The 15,677-nt window shown below is 49.6% G+C and overlaps 1 protein-coding gene across 1 annotated transcript; it reads left to right on the top strand.

Annotated features, from left to right (window-relative positions):
• Positions 1 to 420: 420 nt before the first annotated feature.
• LOC149330552 (uncharacterized) lies at positions 421 to 5,879 on the top strand. The gene is made up of 4 exons (XM_089559443.1): positions 421 to 1,497; positions 2,553 to 2,621; positions 2,690 to 2,779; positions 5,802 to 5,879. The coding sequence occupies exons 1-4, from the start codon at positions 421 to 423 to the stop codon at positions 5,877 to 5,879; spliced, it is 1,314 nt and encodes a 437-aa protein (XP_089415569.1).
• The last annotated feature ends 9,798 nt before the right edge of the window (positions 5,880 to 15,677 follow it).

Below are 15,677 nucleotides of genomic sequence, written 5' to 3'. Positions count from 1 at the left end.
TCGATCGTTCCAAAGCCATGTCACCAATTGCGTGCAGTTTTACACACCAAGAAGTCGTCATGCGAACCACGCAGACGACATCTTTATTGGGTGGCTAGCAAGGACAGAAGCTCCCAGTGCTTCACCTTTCTTTGCCCACGTTGAACAAGATACTTCTTGGGCCATGGCCTCAACTTTCTTGAGCACAAGGTTTGAGTTGTCGCCATACACAGGTTGTTTTTATTGGCCACATTTACCAACGACAATGTTCACGTGCTATTTACACGACAAGCTCAATTTTCATTCTGTCTGTTCTCTTCCGGTCCTTTTTCTCTCTTCCCATGTGTAGGGTAGCCGACCTGACCTACTACGTCCGGTTGACTTCCCTGCTGCCTTCCCTTCCCTCTCTGTCTCTCTATGTACGCAATACCTCCAGTCGTAATGGCCGCGTATGATTCCAAATTCTCTGCAGGTAAAGAAATGAAGATCGCTGCTACTCAAAGTAAGGCGACCAGACGCTGTTTTACCATCGTTCCAGCAGCAATGTCTTGTGAGACAGCGGAACAACCTTACATGGTTCGGCTATTCTTCTTGCACGCAAGATTCAGCCGGCTGTTTGGCTGCCTGTTCATCAGCAACATGAAAAAGGGATCGCTGAAGAACGCCAGGGTAACTTGGAAGAGCCCTTACTTGATCTATTCCATCGCGTGGCTGGTGATGATTATGTCCATGGAGGCCATAACGATCGCGTCGAAGGCGACCTGCTTCTCGGAGAGATCTTGCAAGTTCGCCGAATCTCTCGGGTTCGTCGCTCACGTCGTGGCCGCAGTCAAATGGCTCTTCAACTTCCTCTGTCTCGCCTTCGGGTCTCGGAGGCTCTTGCATTTTCTGCGGGATGCGGCGGAGTTCGAGAAGTCCACCGGCTTCGTTCCGGAGAAGAGGTCGATCTGTCGCTACAACGGCCGCGCTTGGTTCAACATGGTGTTGAGGTCAGCTATGCTGGCCGCTGCGGTATCGGGCTTCTTTCTGGCGGTCCTTGTGCACTGCAGAAGGTTCTCAGGAGAGCACAAGCACTGGTACCCACTACTCAAGGCTCTGGCCACTCTTAGCTCCGTGGCGTTCTTCTTCTGCGAGTCTTACATGTACATGTCCCTGGTCCACTTCTGTGGCGTCCTGGTCCAGTACCTGAGGGCGCAGGTCGTGACCTTTGAGGAATGCTGCCGGATGACGAAGAAGGCCACCACACTGGCGGACGTCGTCGCGTCCTCTAGAATCGAAGGAGTTCGCTTCAACGTCTGCAAGATAAAGGCACTCAAAGCGGCCATCAACGGCGTATGGAGTCCGATGATCCTGGTATCCTCGGCAAGCCTCCTCGGCTCGCTGTGCATGACCCTGTACAGGTCCTTCCACGTAACGGCGCTGGCCCAAGAAGATACCTGGATTGCGGTCACTTACACGGTGTACAGTGCCCTTGGATTCGTAGAAGTCGTCCTGACAAGCAGTGACATTGCAAGCGAGGTGAGCTATGGCTCTACCAGTGCGCTTGAGATTGCGTGCTCCATGGCTGAAACATGCGCATTAATACGCGCTATTAATACGAGGGCAGAACAGTATAGTTTCTCCTTCAAAACGCTGCAAAATAGAACGGCGACATATCCCTGTAGTGTAAATTGTGGAATTTAATGCCTGAAATGAGACTGTGGACACTGCTCGGAGCGGTTGAAGTAGATGCTATGTGTAACGTTAAAAGACACATTGATGGTGACTGAATTAAAACCAAGAGGAGGGCATTAATTTGTACAGGACAAGTAGTACGGAGAAAAGATTACGGGTGACACTTTAGGCTAACGGAATAGATTTGAGTGAAGGGAAATGTAGCCTGTAGGGTGGTATAGAGCCAGGCGAGAATACAGGCTTAGAAATAGGCTTATGCGCAGGAATGGGCTTGAAGGGTAACTGCACCACTTTTTGAAAATTTCGCGATATCCAAGGATTCAAATCTATATAGGCTATAGGCAAAGCATAGCAAGTGTTTTCGCACCAGAATTTTAAATAATGACGTAATCGACGATTGAATTTTGCGCTTCTGCTCAATGCACAGGAGGAGTGCGGGGAAGTTCGTTGTGATGTCATTGAAGGTACGATTTCAAATTACTGCTGCCATCAGCCACACACCGCCATGCCTCTTTAGATGCTGCTGCCAAACAACGCTCGGCGGGCTTTGCCTTTGGTGGCGTTGATTTCTTCTTTCAAATCAGGCGTTTATGCGTTGCAAATACACCCATACCTTCAATGATGTCATCATGTGCCCCCTACTCGGCGTTGTGCGCTGCGGAGAAGTTTGAAGGCCATCGCGATTTTAATCGGCGATTACGTCACCGTTTAAGATGGTAGCCCGAAAAGACTTTGCATGCTTTACCTGCAATTTTCGCACATTCGACCCTTTTGAGCTCGTCGATTTCTAAAACCTATGCAGTTGCCCTTTATTGGAAGTCAGTGCCTTTGTGATCCATTGGACCTGGTTGATACGGATGACGTCGGGCGATAACGAAGACTTTGCGACTCCCTTTCAGGTTCGTAGGTTGAAGGATGCCGCCAAGGAGGTGGCCATGCTCGAGCCTTCTAACTCCTACTCACATCAGGTAAGTGAAGGCTGTGAGGGCTAGAGAAGTCCCAAAAAAACATGCAGTGTTTTGTTCTCGCGTCGCAGGTTCACTACCTGCATGACGTCATCGAACCAGATGAAATGTGCCTCACCGCCGGAGGTTTCTTCCGACTCGACCGATCGCTCCTTGTTACGGTAGGTCACGTGGTTGAAACACTGCTGCGAGGAGTTTGAGTGTTTGCTTCCTTTTCGCGCAACAGAAGTTTAAGATAAGTAAAAAAAAACTTGCGGGGTCACTGCAGCTCCGCCTTAAAGGTATTGCGCGATAGTGCTAGTAGGTCCTTGCAGCGGCCTGCGGTCCTCTTAGCGTATCACTTTGCAGACGGGGTCATTATCTACTTCACATTCTTAGATCGCAGGGAGACCTCATATCCCTCGTGGTGCAGTGCTGCCGCGGTTAAGCGATGGGCCACTGCATGCCCCGACAAGTGGCTGTTTCAAATAGTTACCGATAGGGCTTGTGAGATCCAGGTTGCTCTCCCCGAGCAGCTTCTGGCGACCAATCATTAATTCAACTACCACCTGCCGCGATGGGCAGGTTGTGTTTAAGTGACAGGGTCACGTGACCTAGGCGTAAGGTGGGCAATCTGCTCTTTCCATGGTGCATGGAGGAAGAAAAGAACTCAGGAGAGGTGGTTACGTCACATTTTATTGCGTAAGCAATACTGCGCCAGGTTTCGAGCCGTCGCGTAGCTCCCGGCGTTGGCCGAGGTCAAACAGATGGAGCGCCGTTGCCATAGCAACCGTTTCAGCCGCGCTCCACCAGGCGGCGGGACCATCGACGCATTTGTCGGAATGTGGAGAGAGGAGAGAGGAAGCGGGAGGGAAACGGAGAATAAATACGCGCGTTCGCCTCGAGCAAAACAGTTGCTGCTTGCTTACGCATCTTACCCAGTTTAACCAGCGCTAAACATCAGCTAATTTTTTGAAGCCGGTCCCCCCTGCTCCCTCCCTGCTTGGCTGCCGTCTTAGCGCGCTTGCGCATGCGCAGCAGGCAGTGCAGCAGACGACGCAGCTGCGCCCAGCGTTGCTATTGGCTGCGCCGTCGGCCAAAGACTCCCAGCAGTCCTTGCGAAAGCACGTGACTTCCGGCACTGTTTCTGGCGTGCCGCTCGGACAGCGAGGGCCTCTCCTTTGTTTTCCTTCCTCCATGCCTTGGCTTTTTCGCTCACCACGCCGACGACTCTGATTGTGGATTTTCTGGGGAACGGGAGCCTTATAGGAGTATAGGCACCGAATTTTTGCTTGCTTGTTTTCTTCGTTCGAATGAAGCGTTAGACGTTAGTATAAATGGATCACTCCGTGGTATTCGCTTGCAGCCACTAAATTACTTATTATGAGGGACTAATTACTCATTGACATCCACCTAAGCGCAGCTATACGGCTACAAAGGAAAACTATACAGCTTTATCAGAAACTTCGCAGTTAAAGACAAATTCGTCCTGGTACCGGGTTCGAACCCCTGACCAGGACGAATTTTTCTTTAACTGCGAAGTTTCTGAGAAAGCTGTATAGCTTGCCTTTGTAGCCGTGTGGCTGCGCTTGGGTAGATGTCAATGGGTAATTATTCCCTTATTACAAATCTACTCCACCTTGGGGGATTCCCCTAAAATGTTTGACTAAATAACTTATAATTGAATTTCTTCTTGATGCTGTTTCGGTTTCGGTTTCATCAACCGAACGATTTCTGTGATGCGCAGTTAGTACTTTTGTCACGTGAGACATGAAAAAAAACGGTAATATAACTCCTGATATGTCGTTTCTTGTCATTCCAGCTCTTCAATCAGGCTGACCTAAGATTTGCGTGATTTAAACTTACACATCAGCGATTATATTGCAGCTGTTTTCGTGCCTCAAGTGATCTAAACACCAATTATACGTCACAGCCACCTTTCTGTTAATGAAACCGAGACTGGAAGAGCACGAGAGAAGAAATCGAATTATAAATTATTTAGCGGTCGTAAGCGGATACCACGCAGTGATTCGTGCATTCTGATGTCTAATGCATCGTTTGAAAGAAGTTAGGTGTCTGTAGTCCTTTAAAGCCGTCGCGTTATAACCTGAACACTTCTAAGCAAAGTTGCCGAAAACGTCGTACTGAAAAAGAAGTGGATTCTCCTTAGTCTGAACTCGCTTCATTCAAAAATTAGGTTTATTCGAAACGGGCGCATTCGCTCAGTCAACGTCCGGTGCCCAAAAATGTTTTCCTTGATTCCTGTAAAGGCAACTGAGGGAAGTCACGCGTCATTGTTGAAGAGAACATAAATTCAAACCTGTTTTCAATCGCACGGAAGGGCTGCTTCCTCGGTGCAATCAGATTAACTTGCGTCTTCCCGGATTACTAACCCAATGGGCATTAAAACTCCCATGGACGTCCGGGGGATGTTCAGGATGTCTGCAGGACGTCCTAGGGACGTTCAGTGCCTATCGGGCAATGCCCGCCCTTGAAACAAAGTAGCATCGTAGTGTTCTTCAGGGCCACATCATTCTGTGCATTAATCTGTCATCCGTCCCTAACTATCACAATGAAAGGCATAGCCGCGATTTAGCCCGAAATAACTGGTATTTGACGAATTCAGGACCTAACGCTTCTCAACACCAGCGTGACCGAAATGGCAAGTGGGACAGGAGAAAAGCAAGTGCTGCAGATCATCACATAGTTCGGGGTAGACACGCAGAGGAGGCACAGGGAATGTATATAAGAAGGAATGGGTTGGGGATGAGGAGTGTGTTGAGGTGGATACTGCGAAGAACGTTGAGCTAGGGTTGGGGAGAGATTTATCAGCCACAGTCAGGGCGCGGATAGATTTTCTGTAATATAATGAGCTTTAGCACCGTCGTACGGGAAATATACGCTAACTAATGCAACTACGACCGTACAACAAATGTGGCTACAGGAAAGCAAGGCAAAGGCAGGAATGGCAACGACAGTCCGCCTGTGCTTAGACTCCCTAATGTTGTCATAGTGAGATTTATTTCTTGCTTTGCAAAAGATAGTATTGTCGTACACTGATTTACAGGGTTATTAGAAGACCATTATAAAAGTATTTTTTGTGCCTAAATCTTGCTACGATAATCAAGAAGATGGCGGGAATGAGTTACTGAAAAACTGCTGTACCAACCAGCCGTCTTGAAATTCGGTCTACGTCTTTTGCAGATGGCTGGGTCGGTCATCACGTTCACTGTGATCCTCGTGCAGACCAGTGAAGACCTAAAGCATCGGATGCCAACGTAGGGCTTCAGAGCGAAAAGGTTGGCGGGAACAAAAAAAGAGGAAAAAGAAGCCTGGGCGATCATGCTTGTCGTTAACGCGCTCATCCAGCGCGGCTGATATACGCTTTTATCATTTGTAATCTTGTTATTAGTGAATTAGCGATTGCTACTTCTCTTCTTTTTGACGCATTCTCGCGGTGACGTCACGGCGTAGTGTCGCTGTGACGCGAAGCCTTTGCTCTGGTGACGTCACTGGGCCGGTCACGTGACGACCACTAGCTCTGTGAGGTTGGCAGTCACGTGAGCAGCCGCGCTATACAGGTGCCTCTTGTATTGCTATACCTACATACGTTGGTCATATATAAGAGCTGCGGATAACGAGGATCGATTGGCGCAGCATGGCGAGAGTAGCTCTTCTGCTCGAGAAGAATTAAGAAATGGACAATGCGTTCATCATTGTGTTCTGTATTTATTGGGCGGCTAGCGTAATCGTCAGATACAAACCGTCCTGAAATCTAAGCTTTCGAGAAGTCTCCTCTGGGCGGGTTGTGAGTTCAGTTCATCAGAAAAGGGCAACGCCGAGCAATCGTTTGAGTCGAAAGAAGCCGGACGTTTCGGCTTCCATACGGAAGCATTGTTCACTGAATAGTAGTAGAACTTTTTGACGGGTTAGTTGGTACATTGTACCACGCTTGAGAGGCGCTGCTTAAGTACGTTTCCATAATCGGCCGAGGAATCTTGCATACGTTGGCGGGAGATTGCCATAATTCCGGCTAAAAGATTTTGAATGACGCGATAGCGTAGTGGGGTAATTCCCATTTACGCAGAAGGTCATTCTCTAACTTACAGTCATAGATCCCGGGGAGTCCCCATACCCCTCCTGGTGCAGTGGTGCAGCGGTTAAGCGATGCACCACTATAGCCTGAGATGGCAGGTGCTCCCAGCAGTGGGCCTTGTGCGACCCAGGTTTCTCTTCCCGACCAACGATTAATTTAACTGCCACCTGCTACAATGAACAGCTTCCTCACTGCTCGGTGGGCAGGATGTGATGACGCCACAAGGTCACGTGACCTAGGTGACCCGCCTGTCTCCTAGGTTGCTCTTCGGGGACCAGAGCCGTGCCGGTGATTTTTCGCTTACAACGCCTACGCCGACAGCGCCAACACCGGCTTTGCCGCGTAACAGGGCCTTTAATGCTACTGCGTTAAAGAATCTCAAGAAAACCTTAGAAAAAATTCGGTCACGGAAGTCTCTACTTACCGACGTATCCGAAATTTGGTGCAAATATCCAGCGATCACCTGCGGTCGAAGAAATATAGAAAAATGGTTTTTTCATGCCTCTGCTTCGAATGAGGACACTTTCTTCGATAAATTTTACCAATAATGTGCAAGAATCAACGGAAGCAAAAGACGCACTTTAGTTTCCGGGACGTTTAATTGCTCTTGTAGACGTCCATTACATGTAAACGGCAGTCCGCCGGCACCAAGGCTACACTGTTGATACGCGGTTAAACAAACAGATTATCTCATTCCAGCTGCTGCTATAATTAGGGCTCCGATAAGCACTCCTGCACGCCAAAAGAACAAAGTAAGTAGAGTCGGGGCGGGAGCTGGCGATCCATGGTCCTCAGCGTCCTCCGGGATCCGAGTTTCAGCCTGCGATCCCGAGTCTTCGTCATCCGGCGCGTTCAAACAAAGACGCTTACTTCGCTTGCGCCGGGCATCATGCGCCGACCTGGTTAGCCGACGCTTCCTCTTTCCCCCTGAAGAACGGTCCTCGGGTTCAGGTCTTGAGTCGTCGTCGAAGACGGATTCCGTGTCCTGGGAAGCTGTAGTTCCGGTCTCCTCGGAGCTTCCGGTCTCAGTGTCACTCGACGTGGCCTCTTCTTGCATCGTGATGCTTTCAACGGATGCATATGATGTTGATGGAGTCGCAGAATCAATGTCTTGTTCGGCATCTGGATGGAGGACCAAAGTGTCCACAGAAAGAGCGGTGGTTCCAACGCTAACCTCTGCGTGCGGCGGTGACAGAAGCTGATCAAGGGTCACTCCGTAGACGGGTTCTGAGGCACTGACGAAAGCGGAGAGGTCCACAACCAAGATGGCGTCGTCGGACTGTTCTTCGTCGGACGTCGTCTCGAAGCTTTCTTCGGTGACATCTTGGGTCATGTCCGTGGTCTCCGGCAGTTCTTCTGACGATGAAGAGAAAACCATGTCTCTGAGAGCACACTCGTGCGATGACGACACACTGATGCAGAGAGAGCAAGGTGATCAGGCCTAGTGTTCTCTGCGAACACGTCGCGAGCGGTCAGGTAAGCTCGTTCTCACTACGAACGCCACGGGTGCCGCTTCTTCTTCTTCTTCTTCACCCTCTTTGTAATGGCACGTACCCGCATGGGGGGAATGGCCAAGGTGTATGGGCATAAGTAAGGAAATTTCCATGGGATTACGACAAAATATCGGAGCCAAGCACGAATTTTGAAAAATGTAGCCATGAAAAACGACGGAAGAATATTTAAAGTTGGGTGCCGCTCAGTTCGACACTTCTTTCTCCTCAGTCTGTATCTCAGCGTTGGACGACTCGGAATACATTAGGGATATAAGAAACACTTTCAAGCGCAGTAAAATCAGAATTCCAATATTATATGTATGGTCACAAGAAAAATTCATCAGGTAGCCATGAAAAATAGCCTCAGAAAGATAAAACATACGGCCAGTGAACCAGAACCTGAAGTCTTCGTCTTCTTCTCAGACGAGTGAAGCCACGGCGGTCAAAGACACGTGTCATGAAGCTTGCGACCATTTGGTTACCTCAACGTTCTCTGGGTGGCGCGCATATGCGGTTGTCTTTACCTAGCCTCTACTGTCCACATTTTTAGGTTATATGGCGTCCCTCCGCTTTTTTAATTTCTTCTTCAATGAAGGTTCCGCCCCGAGCCACCTCCACTTCGTCGTCATCGTTATTTATTGAAAGGAAGCATAATATTGGCGAAAGCCGTCTTTCAGAAGGGTAGCAAGTCAAGTTGGATACAAAATGGCGAGAGGGGAAAAGGAGCCTAGGGCAGGGGCACCGGAGAGAGCACGAAATTTGTGAACCGCGAAAGATCACATCGCAATACACGAATTACTATTCCAGCGAACAAAAATTGCGAGGACACTTTGGCAACTAAAGTGTTGAGAGGCGAAAGCCGAGGACACTATGCCGTGGCGACTTCCGGTGGATGAGACGTCACACCGTTCACGTGGCTATATCGACGTCCGCGCTATTTCGACGAAATTTCGACGTTTTTGCCTATAATTAATTAACTAATTCATCTACAGTCGTCAAACTGGTTTCTAGGTTCATTTTTTCATCCTCTATCTGAAGCAACCATTGGTTTTCTTCTATATTTTTTAGTTCCCCAGTTAAACGCGTGTGACACGCTTTGTTAACGGACGACAGTATGATCCATTAAAGGCTTCCGCCTTAAAAGAATAGCAAGGAAATATTGCCACGAATCTTTGCAATGTTTGTTCGTTCATGCTGAAAACCGCCTGCACATGGCTTTCGTTGTGACGAGAGATGCGACGAGATTTATCTGGAATGTTTGTAGCCGCGCAACTTGTTCTAAGTCGTTCGAGATTCTCGTAGGTGCTTTACGTGCCTTATCTGGAAACTTCGTGAGATTTATACTCAGCGCCACCGAGAGCTGCGCTGATTCTGTTCTTCGACAACCGCTGAGCACGTTTCTTGCTATCGCCTCTGCCAAGTTATTCAGTTTTCCTTTTTGTGGGCGCAAGTCAGTCCAATAAAGACTTTCTTTTCGACTCCTTTCACCTCCTCCTTGACTGCTGGACTGCCGTCACCAACAAGTGGCGTTTGGTTAAGGTGCTGGATGCCGTTCATCTTCCGAATACCCCCCCCCCCCCCCCCCCTTGCCCGGAGCAAGGACCACACTCGGATCGCAGCAAGCTACCGAGAGTAGCTTCAACTTCGAACTACACCATCCTTCGTCATTCTTCACACGGCCCTAAAGCCCCAACCTTCAATCGTATTCCTGGCGAACACCCTGAAGATTAAGCCCGCTACCGTTGCTCTTATGACGTTCGGCTGCTGAACCGAAAGACGCGGGTTCGATCCCGGCCGCTGTGGTCGAATTTTGATGGAGACGAAATTCTAGAGGTAACTGTGCTGTGCGATGTCAGTGCATATTAAAGAACCCCAGGTGGTCGAAATTTCCGGAGCCCTTCACTGCGGCGTCCCTCATAGCCTGAGTCGCTCTGGGACGCTAAACGACCATAAACCAATCAACCAAACCTGAAGATTAGCTTGAGCAGTATGATCGTGTGACCACTTTCAACAAGCGGGATCACCTTAAAAAGTTAAGACGTGTTTTTCGCAATGCAAGGATCTTCCCGGACCTGATACGAAAACCAAAAAACTTCTTTGCCGACGTGGGACGCATTTTAAAACTATGTTTTCCGCGACATTTACGGGCGCCGTCCGAGCAGAACTGGCCGAGGGTCTGCTGCAATCTGGCATTCAGCAACGGAATGAGACGGTAACTGCCTGTGTGAAAGAAAGGACGCCCCTCTTCCGCCGAGTAGACCCCAAGATGCCCAAAGAAAAGAAGGTAAAGCATTTGAGGAGAGACGTCAAGGAACAGCTTTTCTCTGCTCTCATACGCAATCCACCCGAGACCCGCACAATTTTCCCATGAAGTGGTCATGGTCAAGAAAACGGTAGACTCAAGAGCTCGTTAACCCGACCGGTAACTGCTAGTCTTCCGTACTACAAAACCCGGACCACTCCCCTGCATGCAGTGACGGTCTGCAGGAAAAGGTCAGAGAAGGACTGTGTCGGCTTCTGGTAGTCTCACCGCAACCGCAAGTAGCGCCCTCTCATGGATAGCGTAGGCGAAGAAAGGCGGCCGGCGTTTGAAACCTCGACACCGACTTCCGCAGCACAAGAACCATAACCCAGGAGCTACTTCACCGCGCTACGTAGCTCGTGTTCTCGCCAAGACACGCAAGCCCGTGGTCGATATCAACCTACTGTGCCAGTCCATATCACCGAATGGTAGATCGTCAACACAGAATTTTAAGTGTCGAGCTTTCTTGACGTGGGCCCCGTACAGTTGAAGAACTGACCTTGGAGCCAGTTTCAGGCGGGGTCGCAGTGTTTGGCGACTGGCCTGTGCGTAGTTTTCTTTACACATATATCTGAAGACAGACCGATGACACCGCATTGGTAGGGCAGTTAAACCGAAGGCTCACTGTGGAGCACCTGGCGATGCATTACGCCATGATGTTTTCTACTTCCTCCAATCTGTTATTGTGTTGTAGTCATTAGTAAAGGGCAAATCATACGCGTAGTAAGCCTTGCTGATTTTCAGCTGTGATGTGCTAGAGCAATATGAGCAAAACATGACAGATTTGCGCTTCTCCTTTGCTCTCTCTATAGACATTTTCTTCTTACTTGTTTTCTGCGTACCAGCCACGGCATCACGAAAACGAGGCAGATAAAGTTTAGGAACGAAGGGAGGGAACGAAAGAATAACGACAGAGCAGAGATTACAAGGAAATAAGTCTGTCAGCTGGGTTTGCTCTGTCTCTTGGGGCTTGCTCCCTTGGGCACAGCAAGTGGAATGTGCTCTCCGCCATGCAAAACTTCCTTACAGACACTAAACGGCTGCCGTCTTAAGCTGCGCTCATTCTCATGATCAATATTTCTCTGGAATGAAAGCTTTCTGAAACGTGGAATATTTAGCCCCGTTCTCTATTTCAGTCACCGATCTCACAGCATTTGTTTAGCCTATTTCAATTACACATCTGAGATCCTTTCATTTATTTCCTAATTGCTATTATCATGATTATTTAATTTTTCCCCACCATTATTTTCTTGTTTAACATTTTGTACACCTATCAGTTGCCGCCTGTGTCTTGGCCAATCCCCCGCAGTGGGTATGCGCCATTTTCTAGAGGACAACAACAACAACAAGGAAAGAGGGATACAGATAAATCATATACACGACTTGGCACGCAACAACCTTTAGTTCCACAGCGCTACAGGGACATGCTTTCAGTATGCCAGCTACTCGCGTTTATTCGTGCTCGACGCCTACTGCGACACAGAAAGAGCTGCACTCAGCCCTGCTTGCATTTCCGGCGGTTTGCATGAACGAAATGCATGCAAGTCGCTCATGCCTTGGTGGAAGGGTTTAATCGAGGACACCGTGCTACTAGCCCCGATGCAACGCTGCAACCAAAGAGAGCACAACAAAGACAAAGGTCAAGCGCTGCTTTTTCTTTCATCTTGTCTGGTTCTTCCTTGCTTGTCGTTTTGCCGAGCATGAAGTCACGCCTCCCCTCGGACAGATATCCCGATAAAAAAACAGCAGGGGACACCTAAGCTCTGCCTTAAGGATATGACATGCGAGTGAATGAGTTAATGCCCAGACTATATGCGGAATTGGTCATTCCGAACTTTACGTTCATAGATGCCCGGAGGTTCCTTATACCACTCCTGGAGCAGCTGTTAAGCGATGCGCCACTGCTCTGTCAGGTGGTTGTTTCGAATGCAGCCACCGGCGGGGCTTGCAGGACCCAGGTTGCTTATCCCGAGCAGCCTCTCGAGACCAATCATTTAACTGCCACCTGTCTCGACGGGCCGAATGGTATATGATATTGAAGCAAGAGGTTAAGTGGTGCGAGCGGGGTGTCCAACCTCCAGGGGCAGACACTACGCTGTTGTGGCGCCTGTGGCTGGGAGTGGCGTTCACAAACGCCTATTCCCATCTCATCTCAATGGCACTCTCCAGCGTGTGACCAGTGCGATTGTGATGAAACGATCGGACACCTCCTTTGTGACTGCCCTCGTTTTGAGCGAGAGCGCGCTTTCATAATTGCTACTCTGTACCGCTTGGATTCGCGTCCTTTAACAGAGTCCAACGTTCTGGTGCCTTGGACACAACCATCCTCACAAAGGAAAGCGGTGAAAGCGCTCCTGAGATTCTTAAGGGACTCGGGGTTGTATTCCCGTCTATAATCTTTTAAGTTTTCAGTGCGCGCCCTCTGTCCCCGTGACATGGTGGTCGCTGGACACTTAGAAAACTCATTTCATTGCCGCTCTTTTTCCTTTTTTCCCCTTTGTTCCCCTCCCCAAGTGTAGGGTAGCCTACTGGGCATCGCCTGGTTAACCTCCCTGCCTTTCCGTCCATTTCTCTCTCTCTCTCTCTGTCTCGGCGGGCAGGTTGTGACCACGTCACAAGGTCATATGACATAGGTGGGCCATGTGCTTTATCACTCCCGCAGGCGCCGCCGAGTGTTCAGCTGTACGGGAACCTCAACACTTTCGTGTTAAGACAGCTTTCGTACTTGCCAACTACCAAGGGTAATTTTAATTCTACTTGGCAGGGGAATTTTTTGAATTGCGCAAATGTACCGTTCGGCATAAGAGGGGAATGGCAACGCTCAAAATACAGTAATACCACAACCCACACGTCGTGCTTTCCTGCAGGCATGATGTTTAATCAGTGGGCTTTAGTTTCAACCTGCACAGTCTGGCGTTGAGGCAAGTCATATGATCCTGGCTGCTACTACGAGCACTGCGTTGATAAGCACTTGCGGGGTCGAGACGTAGACAGCAAATTCCGGCGGAGGCTCTAGTTCGTCGTCGCTGTCCTCCGAGAGCTCATTATCGCCATCCCAGCCGGAGTCGTCGCCGTTCGTTGAGCTCAAACAGCGTCGCTTGATACGCTGGCGCCGTGCATCGCGCTCCGATCTGGTCAGTCTTCGCTTCCGTCTCTCGCAGGTCCACTCGTCTAGTCCGTATGTGTGGTCCTGAAGGGCGGGGCACATGTCGTCGTCGAAGCCACTCTCGTTGTCCAGGAACACCGGAACACCTACCTCCTGGGTACTTCCGCCGATGGCACCTTCAAGGAAAAACGAAACACCTGCCTCCTGGGTACTTCCGCCGATAACATCTTCCAGGAAAAACGAAACACCTGCCTCCTGGGTACTTTCGCCGATAACATCTTCCAGAAAAGCCGAAACACCTGCCTCCTGGGTACTTTCGCCGATAACATCTTCCAGAAATGCCGAAACGCCTGCCTCCTGGGTACTTCCGCCATCATCATCTTCCAGGAAGACTAAAGCACCTGCCTCTTGGGTACTTCCGCCGAAATGATCTTCCAGGAAGACTAAAGCACCTGCCTCTTGGGTACTTCCGCCGACATCATTTTCCGGGAAGGCTAAAGCACCTGCCTCTTGGGTACTTCCGCCGAAATCATCTTCCAGGAAGACTAAAGCACCTGCCTCTTGGGTACTTCCGCTGACATAATCTTCTAGGAAGACTAAAGCACCTGCCTCTTGGGTACTTCCGCCGAAATCATCTTCCAGGAAGACCGAAACACCTGCCTCCTGGGTACTTCCGCCGAAATCATCTTCCAGGAAGACCGAAACACCTGCCTCCTGGGTACTTCCGCAATCAGCATCTTCCAAGGGGACCGCTTGGTGCAGCACTACCCAAGTTGCTTCGACTTCTGGTCTGCCGCTAGGCTCCCCCATGATGCACTCGCAAGGTGTAGGTGACGTCGATACAGTCTCGGGATCGGGACTTTGTTCTGGAACAGGAAATAGTAACAAAGCGGGGCATACCATAGCTCCGTAGGACTCAGTGGACGCGGTCATCGTGTCACGGTTCACACTGCCGGTTGCGTCGGTCCATGACTGAGCCCCGTTATCTGAAACATCACAATCTGAGTCCAAGACATTGTCCTCCGTGATGAGGTCCGCAGAAAAGTTGTCATAGCTCTCTTGAGGCGTAGACTCGTCCTCCGACTGGATGCCGTCGTCGCTGGGAGCTCCGTCCGCGGCCTCCTGTTGCTCCCGTGACAGAAAACAGGAAACCATCGTCGCTGTTGTCGGACTGGCGCCCTGGTGTGGAGCTAATCCTGACAGCAGCGAGGTGACCGAGCCGAATGTAGCGCAACGGCCGCACTGGCAAGGCCTGGCTGTTCAGCGCGGGCGCAGCGCGAGCGGTGATGGCAGGTGCACTGACGTCACGTTGTTGCTGCTGCTGTCCTCTGGTGGAATGGCGCATGCCCGCGGTGAGGGAATGGTCAGGGTTTGGTGCAGACTCAAACTAAAGACAGAATTAATAGCGATGTCCATTTACATCTAACTGTAGAGGAAAGATGTTGTTAATGGCCTATGTTGGTATGGCACATACCGATGGTTGGGCGATTGGCGGTTGATGATGATGATGATGATGTCCTCAGGCTTAATGGCACATACCCACGGTGGGGGATTGGCCAGGGTGCAGTTGCATTCCGCGTTCCACATCTTCTTCTCTTGTATGGCACCCTTATATGTAAGCGAGGATATAACGCAGTGGGATCTTGGGAATATTTCTTTTAGTGGCACAGTTAAATTCATTATTTTAGGTGTCTTTTTGAAGTCACGTCTTCGAAACATCCGAAAAAGGGCACCGGCTGTACCAACTCCTCTAGTGTTTTAGTCTTATTGTCGATAACACTGACGAGATACTTCTTAATCTCAAAATTAAGCTGAAAAACAAAATTCCTCTCACCCAACAAACGAGCTACAGTTCAGGCTCGGCGGGCAGGGCGTTTGGTGTGCTCTTTCCGTTACCTTCAGCGCAGTAATTGGAATTTACACTTTCATTCGTTTTTTTTATTTTTACATTTGCAGTGAGATTTCATTTCAGGCTTCAAAATGGCTTCATAACAACCAGTTAATAATAAGTGCCTGTACATGAATGTAGCAACCTCACACTACGGAGGCACTAATAAGGATCAATTCGCCATGTCTGACGGTA

This window comes from Amblyomma mixtum, chromosome 9 (genome assembly GCF_055824585.1).
Source record: "Amblyomma mixtum isolate Tamu chromosome 9, ASM5582458v1, whole genome shotgun sequence".
Taxonomy (NCBI): Eukaryota; Metazoa; Arthropoda; class Arachnida; order Ixodida; family Ixodidae; genus Amblyomma; species Amblyomma mixtum.
The sequence above is the reverse complement of the archived record's forward strand: the minus strand, read 5'-3'. Positions and strand labels throughout refer to the sequence as shown.

Excerpts from the sequence above, each read along its gene's own strand:
- LOC149330552 (XM_089559443.1), top strand. The coding sequence starts at position 421 with ATGGCCGCGTATGATTCCAAATTCTCTGCAGGTAAAGAAATGAAGATC. Across the intron at positions 1,498-2,552 it reads GCAGTGACATTGCAAGCGAG|GTTCGTAGGTTGAAGGATGC; the intron begins GTGAGCTATGGC and ends ACTCCCTTTCAG. Across the intron at positions 2,622-2,689 it reads CTAACTCCTACTCACATCAG|GTTCACTACCTGCATGACGT; the intron begins GTAAGTGAAGGC and ends CTCGCGTCGCAG.